Consider the following 20802-nt stretch of genomic DNA (forward strand, 5'->3'; position numbering starts at 1 on the left):
AAATAGCATTTTGTGATAGATGTTTCCTAACCTTTGCATTCTGAAATATTCTTTTCGATCTCTATGGAGAGGTTAAAGTTGTTTTGCCCAGTCTTATTTTCTTTTTGTCAAAGGGAGGTTAAACTTGTATTTTTATTCTTACTTTTCTTATAAATTGAAAGAGAGAATGAGTGGGGAAACTATGTTTTCAACTTTACTGGTGAATTTAATCATATTTGAGACTAAAAATTTACCTAATAGTATGGAGAGTTTTAACTATTGATGCAGATGAATAAAAGATGTGTCTTGCAAAATTTAATAGAGAAACATAGCGAGTAGGTAAATTCAAGTTCATAATTTAGTAACATTATTTCATTCAAACTAAAGACTGAGAAATTTCAGTGGTGTTTCAAAAAAAAAAAGCTATAGTGTTTCGTCGTGTCCCACCAAATCTCTCTTTATAATGTAATGATTGATACAAAAGTGTGAGAGAACAATGCAATAGGAGTGCATCTAATCAAATTCCCTTAAACCTAATCTAATTCCTCTTTAATCTTAGGGAACTTTCCTGATCAACTTATCTAAAATAATACTTTTACTCTGCTTAATTTTTCTCTGAGACATTTATCACCAACTGACTTTGTACAGAGGTATATATGTATTTATTGTCTCCTTCGCTGTGCAAATGAAAGCACCAAAGGGCTGAAAATTTGTTTTGTTCAATGCTAAATTTACTTAAGAAACTATAGTTTTGGGGGTGCCTGGCTGGCTCAGTCTGAAGAGCATGAAACTCTTGATCTCGGGGTCATTAGTTTGAGCCCCATAATGGGTATAGAGATTACTAAAAAAAATTTTTAAAAAACTGTAAAATTTTCACTATAGTTGCAGAAATAAAAATTTGTACACTTTAAAATTTGTACAATTTAAAATTTAAAATAGCAAAATTAATAAATGCCACAAAATACAGTATAAATAAATTTACATTGGAAATGTAATAACATTTGGTTAGAACAGTAGGCTGATAATTCTCAGAGAAAAAAATTATGATTTTTTTTTTTTAAAGATTTTATTTATTTATTTGACAGAGAGAGACACAGCAAGAGAGGGAACACAAGCAGGGGGAGTAGGAGAGGGAGAAGCAGGCTTCCCGCGGAGCAGGGAGCCCGATGCGAGGCTCAATCCCAGGACCCTGGGATCATGACCTGAGCCGAAGGCAGATGCTTAACGACTGAGCCACCCAGGCGCCCTCAAAAAATTATGATGATCTTATTACTCATACTGAATTAGCTAATTTAAAATTTAATGGTTTCTACAATATAATGTGGGAGAAAAGAGGGCAATCATTTAGGAAGACATCTAATCAAACTTTCAATCCATTCTAGCTCTTTTTTTTTTTAATATAATGAAGCAGCTTATCAGAGAGGTCTTCTCTGATAATATTATATGAAATAGCTAACACATTCTGGACTCCCTATAGCTTTTACCGCTTTATTTTTCTTCAGAGCATTTGTCATCTCTTGACACATCTGTTTGTATTTATTATCTGTGTTCCCTCAAAGAAGGTAAGCTCCATGAAGGCAGGGGCCTCAACTATTTGGATCACACCAGATTCCCAGGTTTTAGAACTGGATCTAGCATGCTGTAGCTATTCAATAAATAAATGATAAATGCATGAATTATTTCATTATATTTGAGTACAGAATATAATATTTTAATTTAGCAGTCCTTAAAACAAATTCATAGCAGTCTTTTGAAAAATAATATAATTTTATTATAATAGTTCATATGGTATAATTATCTCATTATAATTAATCTAATATTTCTACTCTGTTTCTAATTTGCAAGTCATAGAAAAGAAGGTATTTGACTCTAGCATTTCAGAAAAGATAATCCTTTTATCATTTGCTCCTCCAAACTAGATCCTCTAGCAATTCCTATTTCAGGAATTCCATTAGTAGTTGTCTGATCTCCTTTTAAATTGCAAAAAATAATGTTAAGAACACACAGTTTCAATACATACATATATCAAATTATTGTATTGTACAACTTAAAACGAATACAATATTATATGTCAATTATCTCGAATATGCACACACACATTGCTTATTACTCTTCATCATTCTTACTTAGAATTGGAATAAAAGTGTGATGTTTTAGAAAGAGATTATGATTTTGTTATGAACCTGAAGTTATCTATACTCAAGTGGAAAGATGTTAAGCATATGTGAGATGGGTTCCAGAAGTAAGCAACTGCATAATTCTCAAACTAAAAATCTGCTATTATGAATAAAACTTCAAGATACAAATTCTTTAGTGATAATAGCAAAAACATTTCATTGTGATGTTTTCCTTTCCTTTTATAATTCTTGTCATCATGTGTATTTTATGTCTTTGTGCTTATACTGCCTTGATATAAAGTAAATTAATTTTAGTATAGGCTCTTTATGTATTTCATTGCATTTCCCTATGTTTCCCCAAATCATTTTTTTGTTTGTTTGTTTTCCCAAATAATCTAATTTTTAAAAAGTAACCCAGGGGTGCCTGGCTGGCTCAGTCAGAAGAGCATGGGACTCTTAATCTTGGGGTCATGAGTTTGCACCCACATTGGGTGTAGAGATTACTAAAAAATAAACTTTAAATGTAACCCCAAAAATAGAATAAAATGAAAATAGTATTTTTTAGAAAGGATACAGTTATAACTGAAAAACAGTCCATACTCAGAAAATAATTTCCCACTATAAAAACAAACGAAGACTATCCAAATGAGAACAAACAGAGGATATTTATTAACAGTTCGCTATAGTAAGGGAGTCAGCACTTAGCACTTTGGCAGAAACTCAAAGGCAGACATGGGAGTGGGAAAGTTTTGTCATTAAAAAATAAAGAGGCTTCAGGTGTGCTCTGATTGGAGTTGTTGCCACGGGGAAGCTGGAGGCAGGCTAAATGGAGGCAGGACATCTCATGTAATGGGACTGGGAAGCATATCTGGCTTTCTCTGGTTAATCCTAAGGCCCAAGTGGGGGCAAAAACTGGGAAGCTGGCAGTCATCAACCAAGTCCTGATTTTTTGGCTGTTTGCTGCAGAGTTGTAGTTTGGCTCCCTGGATTTGGTGCCCCTGAGGTTGTGAGTCAGAGTTCTATTGTCATATATAGCCCGGCCATTGTCCATTTGTATATTCAGTCTCTCATCACTAAATGATGCGAGTTAAACTCTTGTTCCTGCACTCAATATATTTTATGTGCCCATCATATGCCAGGCACTGCAATGAATAATATAAATATTAGAGGGCAACCGAGAATGAATTTGAGGATTAGGGAGGGCATACCAGAAGGTAAACCTTCTAACTCAAGGTTTCAACAAGAGTAAGAATTAGCTAGACAAGGGGGAGTTGGGAGGGAGATGAGGAGGAAGGGGAAGAGGGCTCTAGGCAGTAGAGAAGAAGACAAAAGATATTACATTCTTCCTTTTAAAATACTTTTGATATAATCAGATTTGGAATTTAGCCATGTTCTTTCTTGTAATGTGCTGGTGAAAAAAACAAGCATGAGTAGTTTCTCTGTTTCTATATTGCAAACTCTGAAAGAGCAATCAAACCAACAAATCCAGTTTTGTCATGTGCCTTACTTTTTCCCCCTCCTTTCTTTTCTTTGTTTGGCAAAGACTATTCATTAGATATTCTTGCTGGTGTGAAAGTTTTGATTGACTTAGGCTTTGCTGCTTCTTCCTGTTGGAAATCCAGTACTTCATTCTTTTTAAAAAATTCATTCTTGTGTTGCACCAGTAACCAACCGGATAGAGATGAGACCATCATCTTCCCTCACCCTCACTTCCAACAGATCTCTGATATTTCTTGGAGCATCCTGAAAAAATTATCAAAAGAGGTACAATTTGTGTTAGGAGACACATATTGTGTGCATTTTCATAGCTCAACTCAGTTCTGGAAAAAAAATTGTGATGGTTAATTTTATGTGTCAACTTGGGCTAGGGAATGAGATGTCCAGATATTTCCTCAAAAATTATTCTGGGTGTTTCTGTGAGGGTATTTCTGGATGAGAACAACATATATGAGTAAAGCACATTGCCCTCCATAACGTGTGTGGGCATTGTCCAATCATTTGAAGGCGTGAATACAGTAAAAGCCTGACTGACCCCCAAGGTAAGAGAATTCTCCTACCTGATGGCTTTCTTACTGGAACACTGGATCTTCCTGAATGACAGCATTTGAGCTGGGATATCAGCAGTATACATTTTGGACTTGTCAGCCTCCATAATCCCATGAGCTGATTCCTTATAAGAAAACATACACATAATCTGTTTCTCTGGAGAACCCTGACTAATACAATATCCAACTGTTTTATCAAAGATAAGAACATTGTTCAACTCTTCATTAGCTGTTTGTTCAAAATTACTTATGTCTTTATGGTTCCTCAAAAACAAAAGTTCAAATTCAATGAGCCTCGAATTCCTTTTCTCTATAAAGTTCCCGAACATTGCCAATCACTAATTACAGAAACCAATGAATCAAATCAGAATCCATTCTACAGGGAACTTTTACAGTGCTCAGTCCTTTCATTTAAAATTTTTTAAAAGATGTATTTATTTTAAAGAGAGAGGGAGCATGAGTGGGAGGAACAGAAGGAGTCTGAAGTAGACTCCGCGTTGGGCAAAGAGCCCAACGCAGGGCTCGATCCCATGATCCTGAGATCTTGAGATCTTGACCTGAGCCAAAGCCAAGAGTCAGACGCTTAACCAGTTGAGCCATTCAGGCACCTCAGCCATTTCATTTTAAAAGATGAGAACAGTGTGGCATAGAGAAGTTGTCTGACCTACTAAAGATCACACACTATCTGGAGGCAGAAAGCAGATTAAAACATTCATGTTGTAATTTCAAAGATTTTATTTATTTTATTTATTAGACAGAGAGAGACAGAGAGAGAGGAATCACAAGCAGGGGGAGTGGGAGAGGAGAAACAGGCTTCACTCAACCGACTAAGCCACCCAGGCACCCCGTAAAGCGTTTATCTAGTAGGGCATCTGAGATGGGCAGTCAGGACAATAGTGGTGAGAGAAGTCAGTACAGCCCTCTATGTATTCACAGACAAAGAGAAAAGCTCTTTTCTTTTTTTTTCTTATGATCATTAATTTATTTATTTGAGAGAGAGAGGGCACACGAGCCCGGGGGAGGAGCAGAGGGAGAGGCAGAGGGAGAAGCAGGCTCCCCGCTGAGCGGAGGGAGCCCGATGCGGGGCTCAATCCCAGGACCCCGGGATCATGACCTGAGCCGAAGGCAGCCGCTTAACCGACTGAGCCACCCAGATGCCCCGAGAAAAGCTGCCCTTGATATCCAAGATCTAGATTGGCACCAACAGCTGGGCTGATATGTTCTATCAAATATAGTTTGACAGACCATCAACATCAAATGCGTGACTGTAATGAATTAAGACAAAACAAGACCACTCAGTACTCGTGTTTGAACACATATGCCAAATGACCACTATGAGTCCTTTGCCAGTTACAGTTTGAACTTCACTTTGTTTCTCCCACCTGCTGGGTAAGACAAACTACAGACTTGCTGGCCATATCTGGGCCTTGGCCGTTCTTTTACAGACTTTCAGCTAAGAATGGTTTTAACGTTTTTAAAGGGTTTTTTTGTTTTTTGTTTTTTAAGGAAAACAAAGAAGAATATGTGAGAGAGACCATATGTAGCCTGCAGAGCCTAAAATATTTTCCATATGGCCATTTACAGAAAAAGTTTGTCAATCTCTATTCTAGAGAAAATGATAAAATTACCTTTGCTTTCTGATAGGATCCAATACAAAGCAAAGCTACACATCCTTGAATGTTCCCCAAAATTACCTAATATGAACCCCAAATCCTATAATAAGTCCTATTTAACAAGCTGTTACAGAGATACTGCACAGATACAAATAATGTATGGTCTTTCTTATAGCAGTCAATAAGTCCAACTTTGTTTTTTGTTTTTGTTTTTTTTTAAGATTTTATTTATTTATTTGACAGAGAGAGACACAGCGAGAGAGGGAACACAAGCAGGGGGAGTGAGAGAGAGAGAAGCAGGCCCCCCACGGAGCAGGGAGCCCGACGTGGGGCTCCATCCCAGGACTCTGGGATCATGACCTGAGCTGAAGGCAGACACTTAATGACTGAGCCACCCAGGTGCCCCAAGTCCAACTTTGTGTGACTCATAAATGAGTCAAGAACAATAGTCAGCAAACCCAGAGTCAGCCAAATCCCATATATCACCTGGTTTTGTATGACGGTAAGAATGTTTTTTTTTTTTTTATAAATTAAAGGGTTGTTTCAAAACAAACAAATGAAGAAGAATATGTGACAGAGACCACATGTGGCCCACAGACCCTAAGGTATTTACTATTCAGTCCTTTAGAGAAAAATTTGCCCAGTCTTGGTCAAGAACTGTGAAGAGTCATATTCTATTGTACTGGCAAACTGACAAGTTAATTTGGAACAGTCTCATGGATGATGACAAAATTATACATGAAATTTTGGGATCAGAGATGAAAGGTTTATTACTGAAAGCAGTAGCCAGAGTATCAGCATATTTGCTCTGGTTTCCTGAGCCTCAATTCCCAAAGGGAGATGTGGAAGGCCAGATGATACCAGCATCTTCAATGGGTGGCTTTACAGGAGAAGAACCCAGGGCTGAGGGTCCAGCACTTTGTGAGCAAGCAGCAAACATGATAGGATGATGCAATTAAACCAGTTCTTTTCACCTGGGGACTGAGCAGTGGTCATGTTGCAGTTACCTTGACATATTTAGTTGCCTATGGGACTTTCTACAGCAACTGTTCAGGATCAAGAGATGGATAGATAAACCTTATAGTCTGACATCCTTAGTAAAAACACTCAGGGATGCTCAGGACCCCACACTGTGCTCCTGGTGGTCTCTGTTTGAAGGTCATGATGGAAGTGAAGTTTCCACCAAGATTCAGGGGAAACCTTCACTGCCACAGACTGGCACCCTTGCCTCTCTAGTCTGGACATCTGAAATCTCTTGTGTCTCCTTCTGGTGAAGGCCCTCATGCCTGGAGTGGGTGGGTAAATTTATGCTTAACTGAGCTCTGATATTTTATTGAAGTCCTTCACATTGGGTTTTCTTTTCTTTTTGTTTCATTTTGTTTCTTTCTTTAGGAATAAAGTCTCCTGGGATCTTTCTGTTATTTGACAGATAGGTATTGTTCCTTAGTGAAACTGTTCTTGCTAGCCTTCTAACATTTTCTCCTGTGGTCTGTCGCTTGTCTAGTTGTTTATTAGAGGACAAGTCTATAGGAAGAGGACAGGCAAAGATCTGTCTATGCTCGAGCTGGCCCCAGGGTCAGAGAAGCTCAGGTCTTTAAATCAACTTTACCTTGAGTCTCCACTTTTAAAATTATATAAAGACTTCTTCATTAGTCTTGTCTTTGTACCCCTGCTTTGTGTAATTTCATCTGCTTGGAAGCAGGTTTGTCCAACCTGTATTTGGTGACAGCCTTTGGCCAACTTCCGGAGATAGGAGGTTGCACAAGTATCGTCTTTATGGAACAATGCAGTTATAGGGTCTCCTCAATTGAAAATTGCTGCTTCCATGCCAAAACACTGCTTCCTTAATGTTTTCACAATGTAACATTAACTCATATGCTTTTCTCTCTAACTTGCACAATTGTACCAGAAACATTTGGAATTATACTAGCCACTTTAGCTACTTTTGACAAGAACAAGATTGTTCATTTAGGAGATGCTTTGGAACAGAAAAAGGAAGAACCCCTGATGAGGAAATTATGTTTTGTGTGTACAAAAAAAAAAAAAAAAAGAACTTTTTTATTTAAGATAGAAAACACCCCTTCCTTCATATCCATACTTTGAAGATTAATAAAGGCTGGCTTTTTAAATTGTATGGCTAAATAAAATTGTCAAGGGCCCAAGTTATTCTTTAAATTAACTATAATAAAACTCGTGTGTGTGTGTGTACATGTTAAAATGGTATTTCTATATAAATTCTCTCTTTGCATAGAAAATATAATTAGCCTTTTACAGTGGTAACTCCATATTTGTCTGAAGCTGGCTTCTTAACATTTTGTTCTGTTTTTCTCTCTCGGAAAATGTAAAGATTAACTGATGGATCAAACAAACAAACAAAAACATTTAGTTTTAATGTGCTCATTCTAGAAATATCTAGTCCAGATAAAGGAAAAATCTAAAAGAAAAAGCAGTTGTCAAATTCTTACTGCTTGTTTTGTGAACCCTGAAAAGCATATTTACTGAATAACCCTTGTTACATAGTTACAAGACAAAATGACAAAGCTTTAGTTAGTTCCAAAATAAAGGAAGAGCTTTTGATATGATTCAGTTTTTTTTTTTTTTTTAAGATTTTATTTATTTATTTGACAGAGACAGCGAGAGCAGGAACACAAGCAGGGGGAGTGGGAGAGGGAGAAGCAGGCTTCCCGCTGAGCAGGGAGCCCGATGTGGGACTCGATCCCAGGACTCTGGGATCATGACCTGAGCCGAAGGCAGCTGCTTAACAACTGAGCCACCCAGGTGCCCCATGATTCAGAGTTTTTATATTTTAATTTACTGTATAAAAATTATGCCAACACAGTATTTTGTTTGTACAGGATTAGGGTTAAATTTTTTATGATTTAAACTTTCTAAATTTCCTATGTTGGTTTTATAAGTTAAATAAATTATCATTGTTTTTATAACATGACTAAAATTACATATAGGTATGTGTTGTACATATATGTGAATATATAAAATATATGAAAATATAAATGTATATAAAATGTATATTAACTAAGTGAAATGATAATAACAGATATCTTTTCAAGGGTTAAATTTCATGAAATTTTTATAATACTACAAATAATAAGGATTTAATGTGTTAGCTAAAATTGTAAATTCCAGATCCTTAACTAATTTTAAGACTTCATTTTATTTTATTTTTTTAAAGATTTTATTTATTTATTTGAGAGAGAGAGAATGAGAGAGAGCACATGAGAGGGGGTAGGGTCAGAGGGAGAAACAGACTCCCTGGCGAGCAGGTAGCCCGAAGTGGGACTCGATCCAGGGACTCCAGGATCATGACCTGAGCCGAAGGCAGTCGCTTAACCAACTGAGCCACCCAGGTGCCCCTTATTTTATTTTTTTAAAGATCTTATGTATTTATTTGTCAGGGAGAGAGAGAGTGAGCACAAGCAGGGAAAGCTGCAGGCAGAGGGAGAAGTAGGCTCCCCACCGAGCAGGGAGCCCAATGCAGGACTTGATCCCAGGACCCAGGTACCATGACTTGAGTGGAAGGCAGACGCTTAACTGACTGAGCCACCCAGGCATCCCTAATTTTAAGACTTTATTTATTTATTTATTTATTATTTATTTATTTATTTATTTTAAGATTTTATTTATTTATTTGAGACAGAGAGAATGAGAGACAGAGAGCATGAGAGGGAGGAGGGTCAGAGGGAGAAGCAGACTCCCCGCCGAGCAGGGAGCCCGATGCGGGACTCGATCCCGGGACTCCAGGATCATGACCTGAGCTGAAGGCAGTCGCTTAACCAACTGAGCCACCCAGGCGCCCTAATTTTAAGACTTTAGACAAATGGTTAACTAATCTTTTGATGCCTGGGTGGCTCAGTCTGTTAAGCTGCCAACCTTGATTTTGGCTCAGGTCATTATCTCAGGGTCCTGGGATGGAGCCCCACATCGGGTTCCCTACCCCCCCCCCACTCTCTCTCTCTCTCAAATAAATAAATCTTTAAAAAAGAGAGGTATTACTGCTTATCAAGATGTTAAATTTTTATTGTTATGTTAATCACCATACATTACATCATTAGTTTTTGATGTGGTGTTCCATGATTCATTGTTTGCATATAATACCCAGTGCTCCATGCAGAACATGCCCTCTTTAATACCCATCACCAGGCTAACCCATCCCCCCACCCCCCTCCCCTCTAGAACCCTCAGTTTGTTTCTCAGAGTCCATCGTCTCTCATGGTTCGTCTCCCCCTCCAAAGATGTTAAATTTAATATGATGCATACATCTTGATCTCAGCCGGGGTAGTGTTCTCATGTGGTGAAGATGGAAACTTTGAGGCCTCTTGAGGTCTGAACTTCATAACCTTCACAGCACCACTTCTGGCACAATCTATTGGTCAGACATCCTGGGGGAGAAGAGGTTCTGCTGGAACAAGCTAATGCAGGTGCAAGTGAAAGCTTTGAAGATGTAGGCCACTCCTCTGATGCCAGAGAAATGCTAAAGCAGTACTATATTGGTGGTGTGCATTCGAATGACCTTAAACCCGAAAGTCGTAGCAGAGACCCTTCCAAAGATGCCACATGCAAATGTTGCCGGTCACACTGGATTTTGCCCATCATAGGCGCTATTGTCTTAGGTTTCCTGTATTGTTACTACACGTCAGAAGGCAAATCCTTCTGAGATTGTGTGGAGTCAGAAAGCATATCCACTGGAAGTGCGAGCTGGAGGTTGTTTGGAGGTCTCACGAGGCCCTCTTCTCGAATCCTGCCAGGTGTGTGCTTCCCCCTTGGAGCTCAGATGGTTGGCCAGACATCCACCCCAGAACTGGGGCCAGTGTCCTTCATCTCCTAGAGCCTTACTCCCAAAGCACCTGCTCATTGTTCTGTGTCCTGCCAGTCGCCCTCTCTCTGCTGGCTTCCACTAGCCAAACTTTGTTTTATAATTACAATCCATATGTCCTAGTGACATCATCCTTTGGGAAAAATCTCTGCTTTCCAATACTTAGAATGCACATTAGACTTTCTTAACAGGGCAACACACTCTGGTTTTGAAACTTTTCTTTTTCCATTTTTCTTTGAGGTAAATATATAAATTTAAATAAATAAACACATACATATATACATGCATACTATATTAATATACATATTTTAAGGCTATTGTTAAAAACTTCAAATATCAGTGCACCTGGGTGGCTCAGTTGGTTAAGTGTCCAACTCTTGATTTCAGCTCAGGTCATGATCTCAGGGTCGTGGGATCAAGCCCCACATCAGGCTCTGTCCCTCTTCTTCTGCTCCTCCCCTCGCTGGCTCTCTTCCTCTCTCTCTCTCAAATGAATAAATAAAATCTTTTTAAAAACTTCAAATATGTTAATTATTTCTATATATATTCATTTGTGCCTAAATATACACATATATCAAGGTATATTTATAAATCTTATATTGACAATAGTTATGCGAATAATGTAGAAAAAGAGTAAAGTTAGAATATGGGTGTTTTTTTGTGTAAGAAGATTGTTATTCTGTGCCCAAATTAGTAGATGTTCCCTGTCACCAAAATATTTGTTAATTCTTAGTGCTTTATCACATTCTTAAACAATTTTGAAGAGATTCCTCTTTACTTCTGAAAAAATTCAGCCTGCTTCTCCCTCTCCCTCTGTCCCTCCTCCCCACTTGTGCTCTCTCTCTCTCAAATAAATAAAATCTTAAAAAAGAATAAAAAGATGTACCACTTTCTCCTGATTGCTAGACATTTATTCTATCAGGAGAATTCAAACTGAAAATTGCTAGGAATTCTTTGGAAGCTGATGACTGGAGAAGTGGAAAGCTTTCACCCAAGACAAAGAAACAAGACTAATTTTCCAATTTTTTTTTTTTAAGATTTTATTTATTTGACAGAGAGAGAGACAGCAAGAACAGGAACACAAGCAGGGGGAGTGGGAGAGGGAGAAGCAGGCTTCCCGCAGAGCAGGGAGCCCGATGTGGGACTCGATCCCTGCACCCTGGGATCATGACCTGAGCTGAAGGCAGACGCTTAACGACGGAGCCACCCAGGTGCCCACTAATTTTCCAATATTTTTCTGGTTAGTTTTCTACGTTTTTAGTACTAATCTTGCCTTTTATTGTATTTTGCAATGAACATCACTGAACGAATACTAGTAGTATTTGCATGGGATTTAAACAAAAAAAAATGATCTACACATTTCTTTAACTGTTATAAGCAACAAATTACTAATGTCATATTGCATTACATTGAGTTTACAAATCACTACCCTCAAACTCACAATTTATCCTAAAAGAGACTGTCTGGTCATTGCTATAGACTGAATTTGTGGTCACTCCCTTTTTCCTTCTACCACATGAGTATGCAATGTGAAGATTGAGGTCTATGAACCAGAAAGCAGCCTCTCACCAGACAATGACTCTGCTGGCAACTTGACCTTGGATTTCCTAGCCTCTAGAACTATGAGAAAGAAATTTCTGTTATTTATAAGCCCCTCCAGTCTATGGCATTCTCTCATAGCAACATGAATGGACTAAGTCATTGTTTGTGTATGAAATAAAATTAAGTATCATTTGAGGGAACTATTGTTGATTCTCCTAATTTACCCATCAAATCTTGAGTTTGTTGAACTCATCTATCCATTTATTAATTTAACATTTTCTAGGAGGCAATAATGTGCCAAATAATGTGCTAGACACTAGGATATGATGACACAGGTCTATTGCCCTTCAGTTTTGCAGGAAGAGGCAGGCAAGTAAATAATGGCGGTCAAGTAATACTGGGTGCTCTGATACAAGTATGATTAGAGAGTGTGGGAGATTAGAGAGTAGTAAGTTCTTTGTAGTAACTGTTTTTGCAGTGAGATCCAGGAAAATACCACAGGGATGGGTGCATTTGCACAACAGACAAAATTTCTCAAATTCATTTGCAAAATGGCTATAGATAGTATAGGAAGCGAATCACACACTTTTATATCCCTCTGTATTGCACATAATAAAAATGGATCCCTTTCAATGCAGGTCAAGGTATTTGGTTATATCAATAAAGAAGTTGCCTTCCCACCCCCTCCTTTCTGCTACGGTACAAGGAATAAAATAATTATGGGCCCCACAAGATGATTGTTTTAAGGTATGCAGGCCCCAGTATATTGAATTTATATCATTGTTTCCAGCATGGCAAGGACACCCTTCAGCCTTCTGAGTGCCAATAAAGAATCAAGTAATCCGAAAGTGCTCTAATTCTGACAGTTTGGAGTTTGTGTTTTCTAACTTTTTCATTAGCATCTTTGAACAGAACCATTTAAACGCACCTCTTTGGGGCTGGCAGGGAGAAGGGGCCAGGATGGAAAAAGTCATCATCTAAGGAACTGAAGTGGAAGATCCAACATCTACGATATTTTGATGATTTGCTAGATGCTTTCTTTCATCTTATTCTCATACTAACTCCTTTTCTCCAGTAACCAAATTAATGCTATGAGAAGGTATGTATCGTAGCCAATGTCAAACAACAGCTAACAAATACAGGTATCCGGGATTGATCTCCTCCGGACTAGGTCATCACCACTATGTGAATACACTAAAAACAAAACAAAACACCCCCAAACTAAGCCCCCCAAAACCTCACCCTTCTAAAGGGTTTTAATAAGATCACGAAGACTTAGAGGCCACTTAATGGGTCCCATTTAGTTGGTAAGGTAGTCCTAGTGTTTTACAAATCTTCTGCCAAGCTCAATTCCTCCCAAAGGAACGAGCCGAAAGCCTTTGGCCGCAAAGCGGGTCCGCGATCACTCAGTGCGTGCTCAAGGGACGCAAGGATGCCGCCTCCTTGCAGGTGCGCGCGCACCTGTCGCTAGCCGCGTGAGCGCCGCGAGGGAGGGAGGTACGTGTCCGTGCGCGTGCGCCAGGCAACATTCCCCGTACGTGCGCCGTACGCGGGCGCGGTGTCCCTGCGCTCGGAGTTTCGGGCCGCCGTTCGGCCCCGTGCCGAGTGGGCGTCTGGGAGGGGCGTGTTCCTGGGCGGTCGCAGCTCCCCCTGGTGGCGGCCCGGCGGCGCTGGAGGCGCGCAGTCAGGCGTTCTCCGCGGGCAGCCGGCGGCGGGGCCTTGCCTTATAGCGCGGGGTCCTCGGCGGCCTGGGTGTCTACTGCCCCAGCTGCTGTCGTAGGCGAGGACGGCTGCTAGTGCGGCTGCTGTTGGTTCGCGGCGGCGGCGGCGGCGGCGGCGGAGGAGGAAGAGGGCGAGGCGACAGGGAAAGAAGGCGGCAGGCGCGGCGGCGGCGGCTTCGCCCGGGGCCGGCGGCGGCGGCGGCGGCGGGGGGGGAAGATGGCGGACGTGCTCAGCGTCCTGCGACAGTACAACATCCAGAAGAAGGAGATTGTGGTGAAGGGAGACGAAGTGATCTTCGGCGAGTTCTCCTGGCCCAAGAATGTGAAGACCAACTATGTAGTTTGGGGGTAAGTCCGGCGTGGCTGTGGCCTGGGGATGGCCGGGCAGAGTTGGGCGCCCCCAGGCGACCTCTTTCCTAACCCCTCCCCCCGATTCCCTTTGGGGATGGAGGAAAAAACGGGTCTCTAGGTAAAAGTTTTTCTCTAGCAAAGAAGTTACACTCTTAGGCGAGGAGGGCATAGGCGGAGGTGCGTCCGGAGTGGTCCGTTTTCTCTAAGTCTCGGGACGCCGAAGGGAAAGGTACCAAGGGAGTTGCTGACTTTTCCGATTCATTTTCGCCGGTAGGTGTCGAGGGTTAGCAGTGGGTGTGGGTGCCGAAGAGGGCGCACCGTCCGGTCCTGGAGACGTCTTTTTGTGTTCTTTAGTTTTTTCTTTCTCTTCGAGGCTGCCCTGTGTTGTTAACTATCCCTGCTGCCCCTTGCAGCTCCTGGTCTGTTTCTTTTCCTTTCGTGATTCCCCCAAGAAGAGAGGAGGGAGCCGACTATGTGAAGTTAGAACGGGAAGAAGACTTGGTCACTTTGGAACAGAGTCCTCAAAACCCGTGTCGGAGGGGAAGGCGTCCTCAGGGAGAAAGTTACTGGTGGAATGGGGTGAGCTCTGTAGATCTAAGTAAGGTACTGGTGGTGGTGTGTGGTTTAGGAAAGGTGTTTTAAAGAGACATGTTTTGGATCGTTGATCCGTGCGGGGTTTTCTGGATTTAAGTCATTAAGGAAAATATCTAGAAAGAGGTCCTATAATCGTCTGGGATGTTTCTGTCACTGGTATTTCATTTGGATAATTAGAACTTGGGGCCAGAACTTCCGTACTCATTTTGCTTGATTGAATGGGAGCGCTAGGCTTTATGATGGAAAGCCAAGGAAAATTTAGTTCGTTGGTTTCTAGTTTTTTTGGCCTTGAGGGATTATGATTCGATTAGCTTTATGAAATGTTGATGCAGTGACATCATTCTGAGTTTCTTGCATTTTGTCCTTTCAAAAGAATTTGCACAGACACAGTTATATTTGATTGGAATTTTTTTTTTAATTTTTTATTTATTTATCTGAGAGAGAGAATGGGAGACAGAGAGCATGAGACGGGGAGGATCAGAGGGAGAAGCAGACTCCCCGCCGAGCAGGGAGCCCGATGCAGGACTCGATCCCGGGACTCCAGGATCATGACCTGAGCCGAGGGCAGTTGCCCAACCAGCTGAGCCACCCAGGCGCCCTAAAGATTTTATTTATTTATTTGAGAGAGAGAGAAAGCATGAGGTGGGGAGGGTCAAAGGGAGAAGCAGACTCCCTGCCGAGCAGGGAACCCGATGCGGGACTCGATCCAGGGACTCCAGGATCATGACCTGAGCCGAAGGCAGTCGCTTAACCAGCTGAGCCACCCAGGCGCCCCTTGATTGGAATTTTAACTGATTTGTTTTTTCCTTTAAAAAATGGTTAAAGAGTAGTCACAGTGTAGGGTGGTTCAGTCTGAGAAATAGAAAAATTTCTTAGCATCTTGGTCCCTGACTCAAAGGAGGTTAACTTAATCAGAGTAGATGAGATAAAACAGATAGATTACTTGGTAAGAATTGCATTCTGGCCCGTGAGAGAGTAATCGCTTCTGGCTTGGGGTATTAGAAAAGGTTTCGTAGAAGTGTGTTTGGGATGTAGATGTGCTACACATTTTTCTTGAACAACTGAGTAAGCTTTAAAGAATGGGTAAAGAACTTGAGGGTGACATGATGGGTTAGGTCTTAAAGGACATGCTTAAGGGCATGCGAGCTGGAAGGGAAATGTTTTGATAGTTCAGTGAAGCTAGTAGTGAAAAGGGACTGCTTAGGATAGATTTCAAACTTTAACAGCAGTGAATTACGCTGATAAATACATTTTCATTTCATTTATTCGTCTCTGCACGTGTACATTATGTCCAACTTCATAACTGTAAACAATAGTTACCCTTATTGCATGCTGTACATTGTGTTACTTTGCTTTTTTATTATGTTTAAATAACCTGGTTACTTGTATATCACATTTCAGAGTACAAAAATTGGTAGTGATATATGATTTGAAATATGTCAATTTAGAAGAAAAGGGGAAAGGCAGGCTAGAGAAATGTAGGTTGGGGCTGATTACTTTGGGCTGTTTTCAGATGAATTTAAATAATACATTGACATTTTTAGGTGAGGATAATGTACTAGGAAGGGTGAGATTGGACACTAATATTGTTGAGCAAATAGTACTACGTGCTTTCATTAAAGAGCCTGCACCTCTAAACTGCATTGTTTTATCACAGGTAGAATTCAGTATGGTTTTACATCATTGGTTTAATTTGAGGGATGTCATAAGAATTATACCTCTGAAATTCATTGTTGTGTTTACTGTAAGAATGTTGCTAAGGATGGTGTTTAGCAGTATCTTACTTAGGAGACATAGGATAAATTTCTTCTAAGTTTAGCAGTGGCAGTAGTTGTGCTTCTCCTAGTCAGTTTGTTTTCTCTTGTGGATCCTCTCCAGTCTATAACTGATGAGATTTCTCTCTCTATTGACAAAGACCAGAACCAAATTTGGGCCAAATTCTAAAAAGTGTATAGTGCCTTCGAGTATGAATATGGTATGCTTTCCTTCTTGCTTTTTGTCATTGTCTACCTTTGTGTTCTTTGCTTTAATGACAGTTCCACTTACTAAATTTCATACTTTATGGGTATTTTTGTTAGTCAAATTAAATCCATTGTTGGGTAGCAAAGTAAGTATAGGTAAGTTCGTACATATAATTAAGTCCAAAGAGTTGAATTAAAATTGAGTAAAAATCTTGTCTTAATTATTTCAGGACTGGAAAAGAAGGCCAACCCAGAGAGTACTACACATTGGATTCTATCTTGTTTCTACTTAATAATGTGCACCTTTCTCATCCTGTTTATGTCCGACGGGCAGCTGTAAGTACAATTCATTTTAAAACTTTTTTGGTTTTTTTTTTTTTTGGATGGTAGGTATCATTTTGTCATCGTGCACTGAAATAAAGTTCTCAGACACTAGTCTTCTGCAAGGGAGAACAGCCCTGCAGGGCCAACACTCAGATTGGTGTCTGAGAACTTTATTTCAGCACGCGACAACATTTGGCGCCAAACAGGGACCTCTTCAGGACTCAATAGAGTCCTCGTCCACAGTGCGGACAACATCATTTGGCATGGATCACTTCCCTCATGGGTTTCAAATCAAAAGAATAAAAGGTTTGTCTGTATGAAGTTCTACTGGAGGGTCAAATTAGATCACTGTGTTTTTGCAGATTTTTAAATCTATGACTTTCATGTAAAACATGGGCACTGTTTACAAGAACAGAAGTTTTGAAGGCATTTGTAGGAATGTTTTAAGAAATTCATAAGCCTGTGGAAGGACCCTGATATTCAGAACTCTAGTTTAACTAATCTCAAGACTTTTTGGGGGGGCATCAAAAAGAATCAAGATTAACAGACAACTTTAAAATTAAATTTTTAATCAATTTAACAAACGTTTTTAATACTTTATTGACACACTCATTTGTTTTCAGTTTTGCCTGCCTTCAGCATGTCAGTATTTGAACACTGCACTTCTGAATAGGAAATAAATATTCAGCATCTAATATATATAAAAGAAGTAATATATAGGGTGAAACTACTTGAGATTTGAGAAATAGTGGGATAAAAATAACGGCATTTCTATAAACTATGTTACCTCGTCTTAAATCTTTAAAAACTGAGTTAGACAGGGGTGCCTGGGTGGCTCAGTTGGTTAAGCAACTGCCTTCGGCTCAGGTCATGATCCTGCAGTCCCGGGATCGAGTCCTGCATCGGGCTCCCTGCTCAGCAGGGAGTCTGCTTCTCCCTCTGACCCTCCCCCCTTTCATGCTCTCTATCTCATTCTCTCTCAAATAAATAAATAAAATCTTTAAAATATATATATAAAAATAAAAACTGAGTTAGGCAGTAATTAGAATCTTTTGTTGGCTACATTATTCATTTTGTGGTAATAAGGATGATCCAGCTACTTGGTTTACATTTAGAAATTATATTATTGGGAAATGGTTGTAGCATGTACTGATGGCTGTAATTGTTACCTTTCTTCACATAAGATTTAAATCTTTTGTTTTTCTTAAATACTTCACAGATTGAAAGGGCAGAATTCTATAATTCTAGGGTTCTACAAATTTTGTTTTTTCCTCTTTTGTGTTATTTGCTCTTTCTTGTGAGCAGACCATTTCTGAAATAAGTTTTCCTGAGCTATAGCTGCTATTTTAGTGTGAGTAGACTTGTATCTTTCTCAGTTGGCTGTATTAGGTCCATAATTCATTAGTAACCAAATGATGAAAAGTGTTATCAGACTTAGAAACAGTAATTTAAAGAAAATTAATTCGGGCACCTGCGTGGCTCAGTCATTAAGCATCTGCCTTCAGCTCAGGTCATGATCCTGGGGTCCTGGGATCGAGCCCCGCGTTGGGCTCCCTGCTCCGCGGGAAGCCTGCTTCTCCCTCTCCCACTCCCCCTGCTTGTGTTCCCTCTCTCGCTGTGTCTCTCTGTGTCAAATTAAAAAAACAACAACAACAACAAAAAAAACTTTAAAAATTAAAAAAAAAAGAAAATTAATTCAAATCTTTTAATTATTTATGATATACTCCGTGTAGGCTAGTTTTTAAAAACAAGCACACAAAAACCTGTAGGCTCTTAAATGTTTATACTCCCAGCAGAAATTAAAATTTAGCCTGCCCTTTAAAAAAAAGTTAATTTTAAGTGATTAAGTAGTTTATTTCTATCATCAAGGACTGTATGCAGAATGGTGCAGTAGTCAGTATGAGATAATTAGCCAAAGGATTCTTGTTACTTCATTTTTGCTTGTATAAAGTGGCAAAGGGATTTTAATATATAATCTTGTAGCCACCAGTCATTCTTGTACTCATGTGTTGTTGATATTATAAAAATGATAGGAAAATTGTCGTAATTACAGGATTCATTGAATTCATGGCCCGAAGATGACTTGGTGACTAAAGTATACAGTTTTGTTTTGCATACCTCTTTACAAACTGCTAATGTAGGAGATTAAAGGAAAATATCCATTTTACCAAAATAGATGCATTTTCCAGGTTTAATTTTTTAATCTTTTCCCCTTCCTTATAGAATTTGTATACACTCAGGGGTAAGAAAAAAATGTGTAATGTGGAAAGTAACCACCATTAATGGTTTCCTATATAATCTCCTAAGTATTTTCCCATGCTTAAATAACACATACCTATTGTTAATTATGAAAACTTAGGCTAATGGCTAAGTTGGTGTATTTTGGAGTTCAAGTAGAATATTTTGAGGAAGTCTGTTTTGTGTTTGAGGCAAAAAGGCACTTGGGAATATGTAAAATGAGCAGGCAATAGGACTAAAAAGATAATTGCCTAAAGCGTGCGAAGTATCATGAGTAAAATAAAATACTTAAGGTAAGCCAAGGGAACAAAAAAGATTGGAATTGATATTTTGAAGAGGGATGGGTCATAGTTTCATTTCTGATGTTTATTTTTTATATATCTTATTTGAATTTCAAGAATGAAGTTATTAAAGTTAATATTCTTAAAATTTTTCAAGACTTTTATTGGGTTTTTTAGCCTAGTTCCGTAAAGATAAGATCCTAAGTAAATGTTACCGAGATACGTTGGAATGAAATTCATACATTACATAATGTTTGTCTTTATTATGTTTCGTATAATTGTTGTTGTTTTGATAACTAATTTAAAATTTTGACTTCAGACTGAAAATATTCCTGTGGTTAGAAGACCTGACCGAAAAGATCTACTTGGATATCTCAATGGTGAAGCATGTGAGTAATTTTTTAACTTGCTCTCACTCTTAAATAGCCATTGTTTCTTTCCTTCCCCTGTGAAATAAGCAATGGAAAGAGAATTTGTATTTTCACTAAAAAATTAACCTACCAGCAACATATGTGTGCATATACTCTCCATTCTTTTCTGTTATGGTGAATGCACTATTTTTGCTCCTAAGGCCAGTCACCACTTCCCTGTCTATAGATTCCATTTCCTTTCACACTCTGAAAGACTTTGCCTTTGTGAATTGTTGCTTCTCTCTTACATCATCATCTTTCTCCTTTTCTCTGCATTCCCTTTAAAATGCATACTGTAAGATCTCTCATTTAAAAACAGTTTTTTGACCCCACATTCCTAGTATCTACTGTTGAATTTGTCTTCTCCTTTTTATTGCAAAATTCTTTGTTAACAGTTGTGTGATATCACTGCCTACCTCTTGAATCCCCCACTCTAATCTGACTTTCCTACTCACAGTCTCACTAAAATTACTGTTGTAAGGTCAACACTGACTTAGGGGTTATCAATTCCTTTAGTGTCTTATCCATATCAACACTGTTGATTACTCCCTTTTGGAAAGCCTTTCTTCACTTGGCATTTGGGGCACCAGACTCTTGATTCTCTTTTTATTCGATGTCCATCTCTCATTTTATTTTGCTTACTTATCTTCAGCACTGACCTATTCCTAAGCTCAAGTTATAAATCCACTGTACACCTCTTTCCTTGGATATTTAATAGGTAAGTGAAATACAACATATCTGAAATAGAATGCTGATTCCCTCCTTCCCTTCACCCCTTAAACAAAACTAAAATAG

General features: G+C 39.2%; 1 protein-coding gene across 2 annotated transcripts in view; it reads left to right on the plus strand.

Annotated features, from left to right (window-relative positions):
* Positions 1-13980: 13980 nt before the first annotated feature.
* The window catches only part of CDC73 (cell division cycle 73), a 113255-nt gene continuing 106433 nt past the window's right edge, over positions 13981-20802 (plus strand). For both annotated transcript variants that reach the window (XM_035010158.1, XM_035010159.1), the window contains exons 1-3: positions 13981-14196; positions 16985-17090; positions 19917-19986. In XM_035010158.1, the coding sequence (XP_034866049.1) occupies positions 14066-14196; positions 16985-17090; positions 19917-19986 (307 nt within the window). In that variant the 5' untranslated portion in view covers positions 13981-14065. The remainder of the gene's footprint in view (positions 14197-16984; positions 17091-19916; positions 19987-20802) is intronic.

Source organism: Mirounga leonina, unplaced genomic scaffold (genome assembly GCF_011800145.1).
Source record: "Mirounga leonina isolate KUSES-001 unplaced genomic scaffold, KU_Mleo_1.0 Mir_154, whole genome shotgun sequence".
Classification (NCBI taxonomy): Eukaryota; Metazoa; Chordata; class Mammalia; order Carnivora; family Phocidae; genus Mirounga; species Mirounga leonina.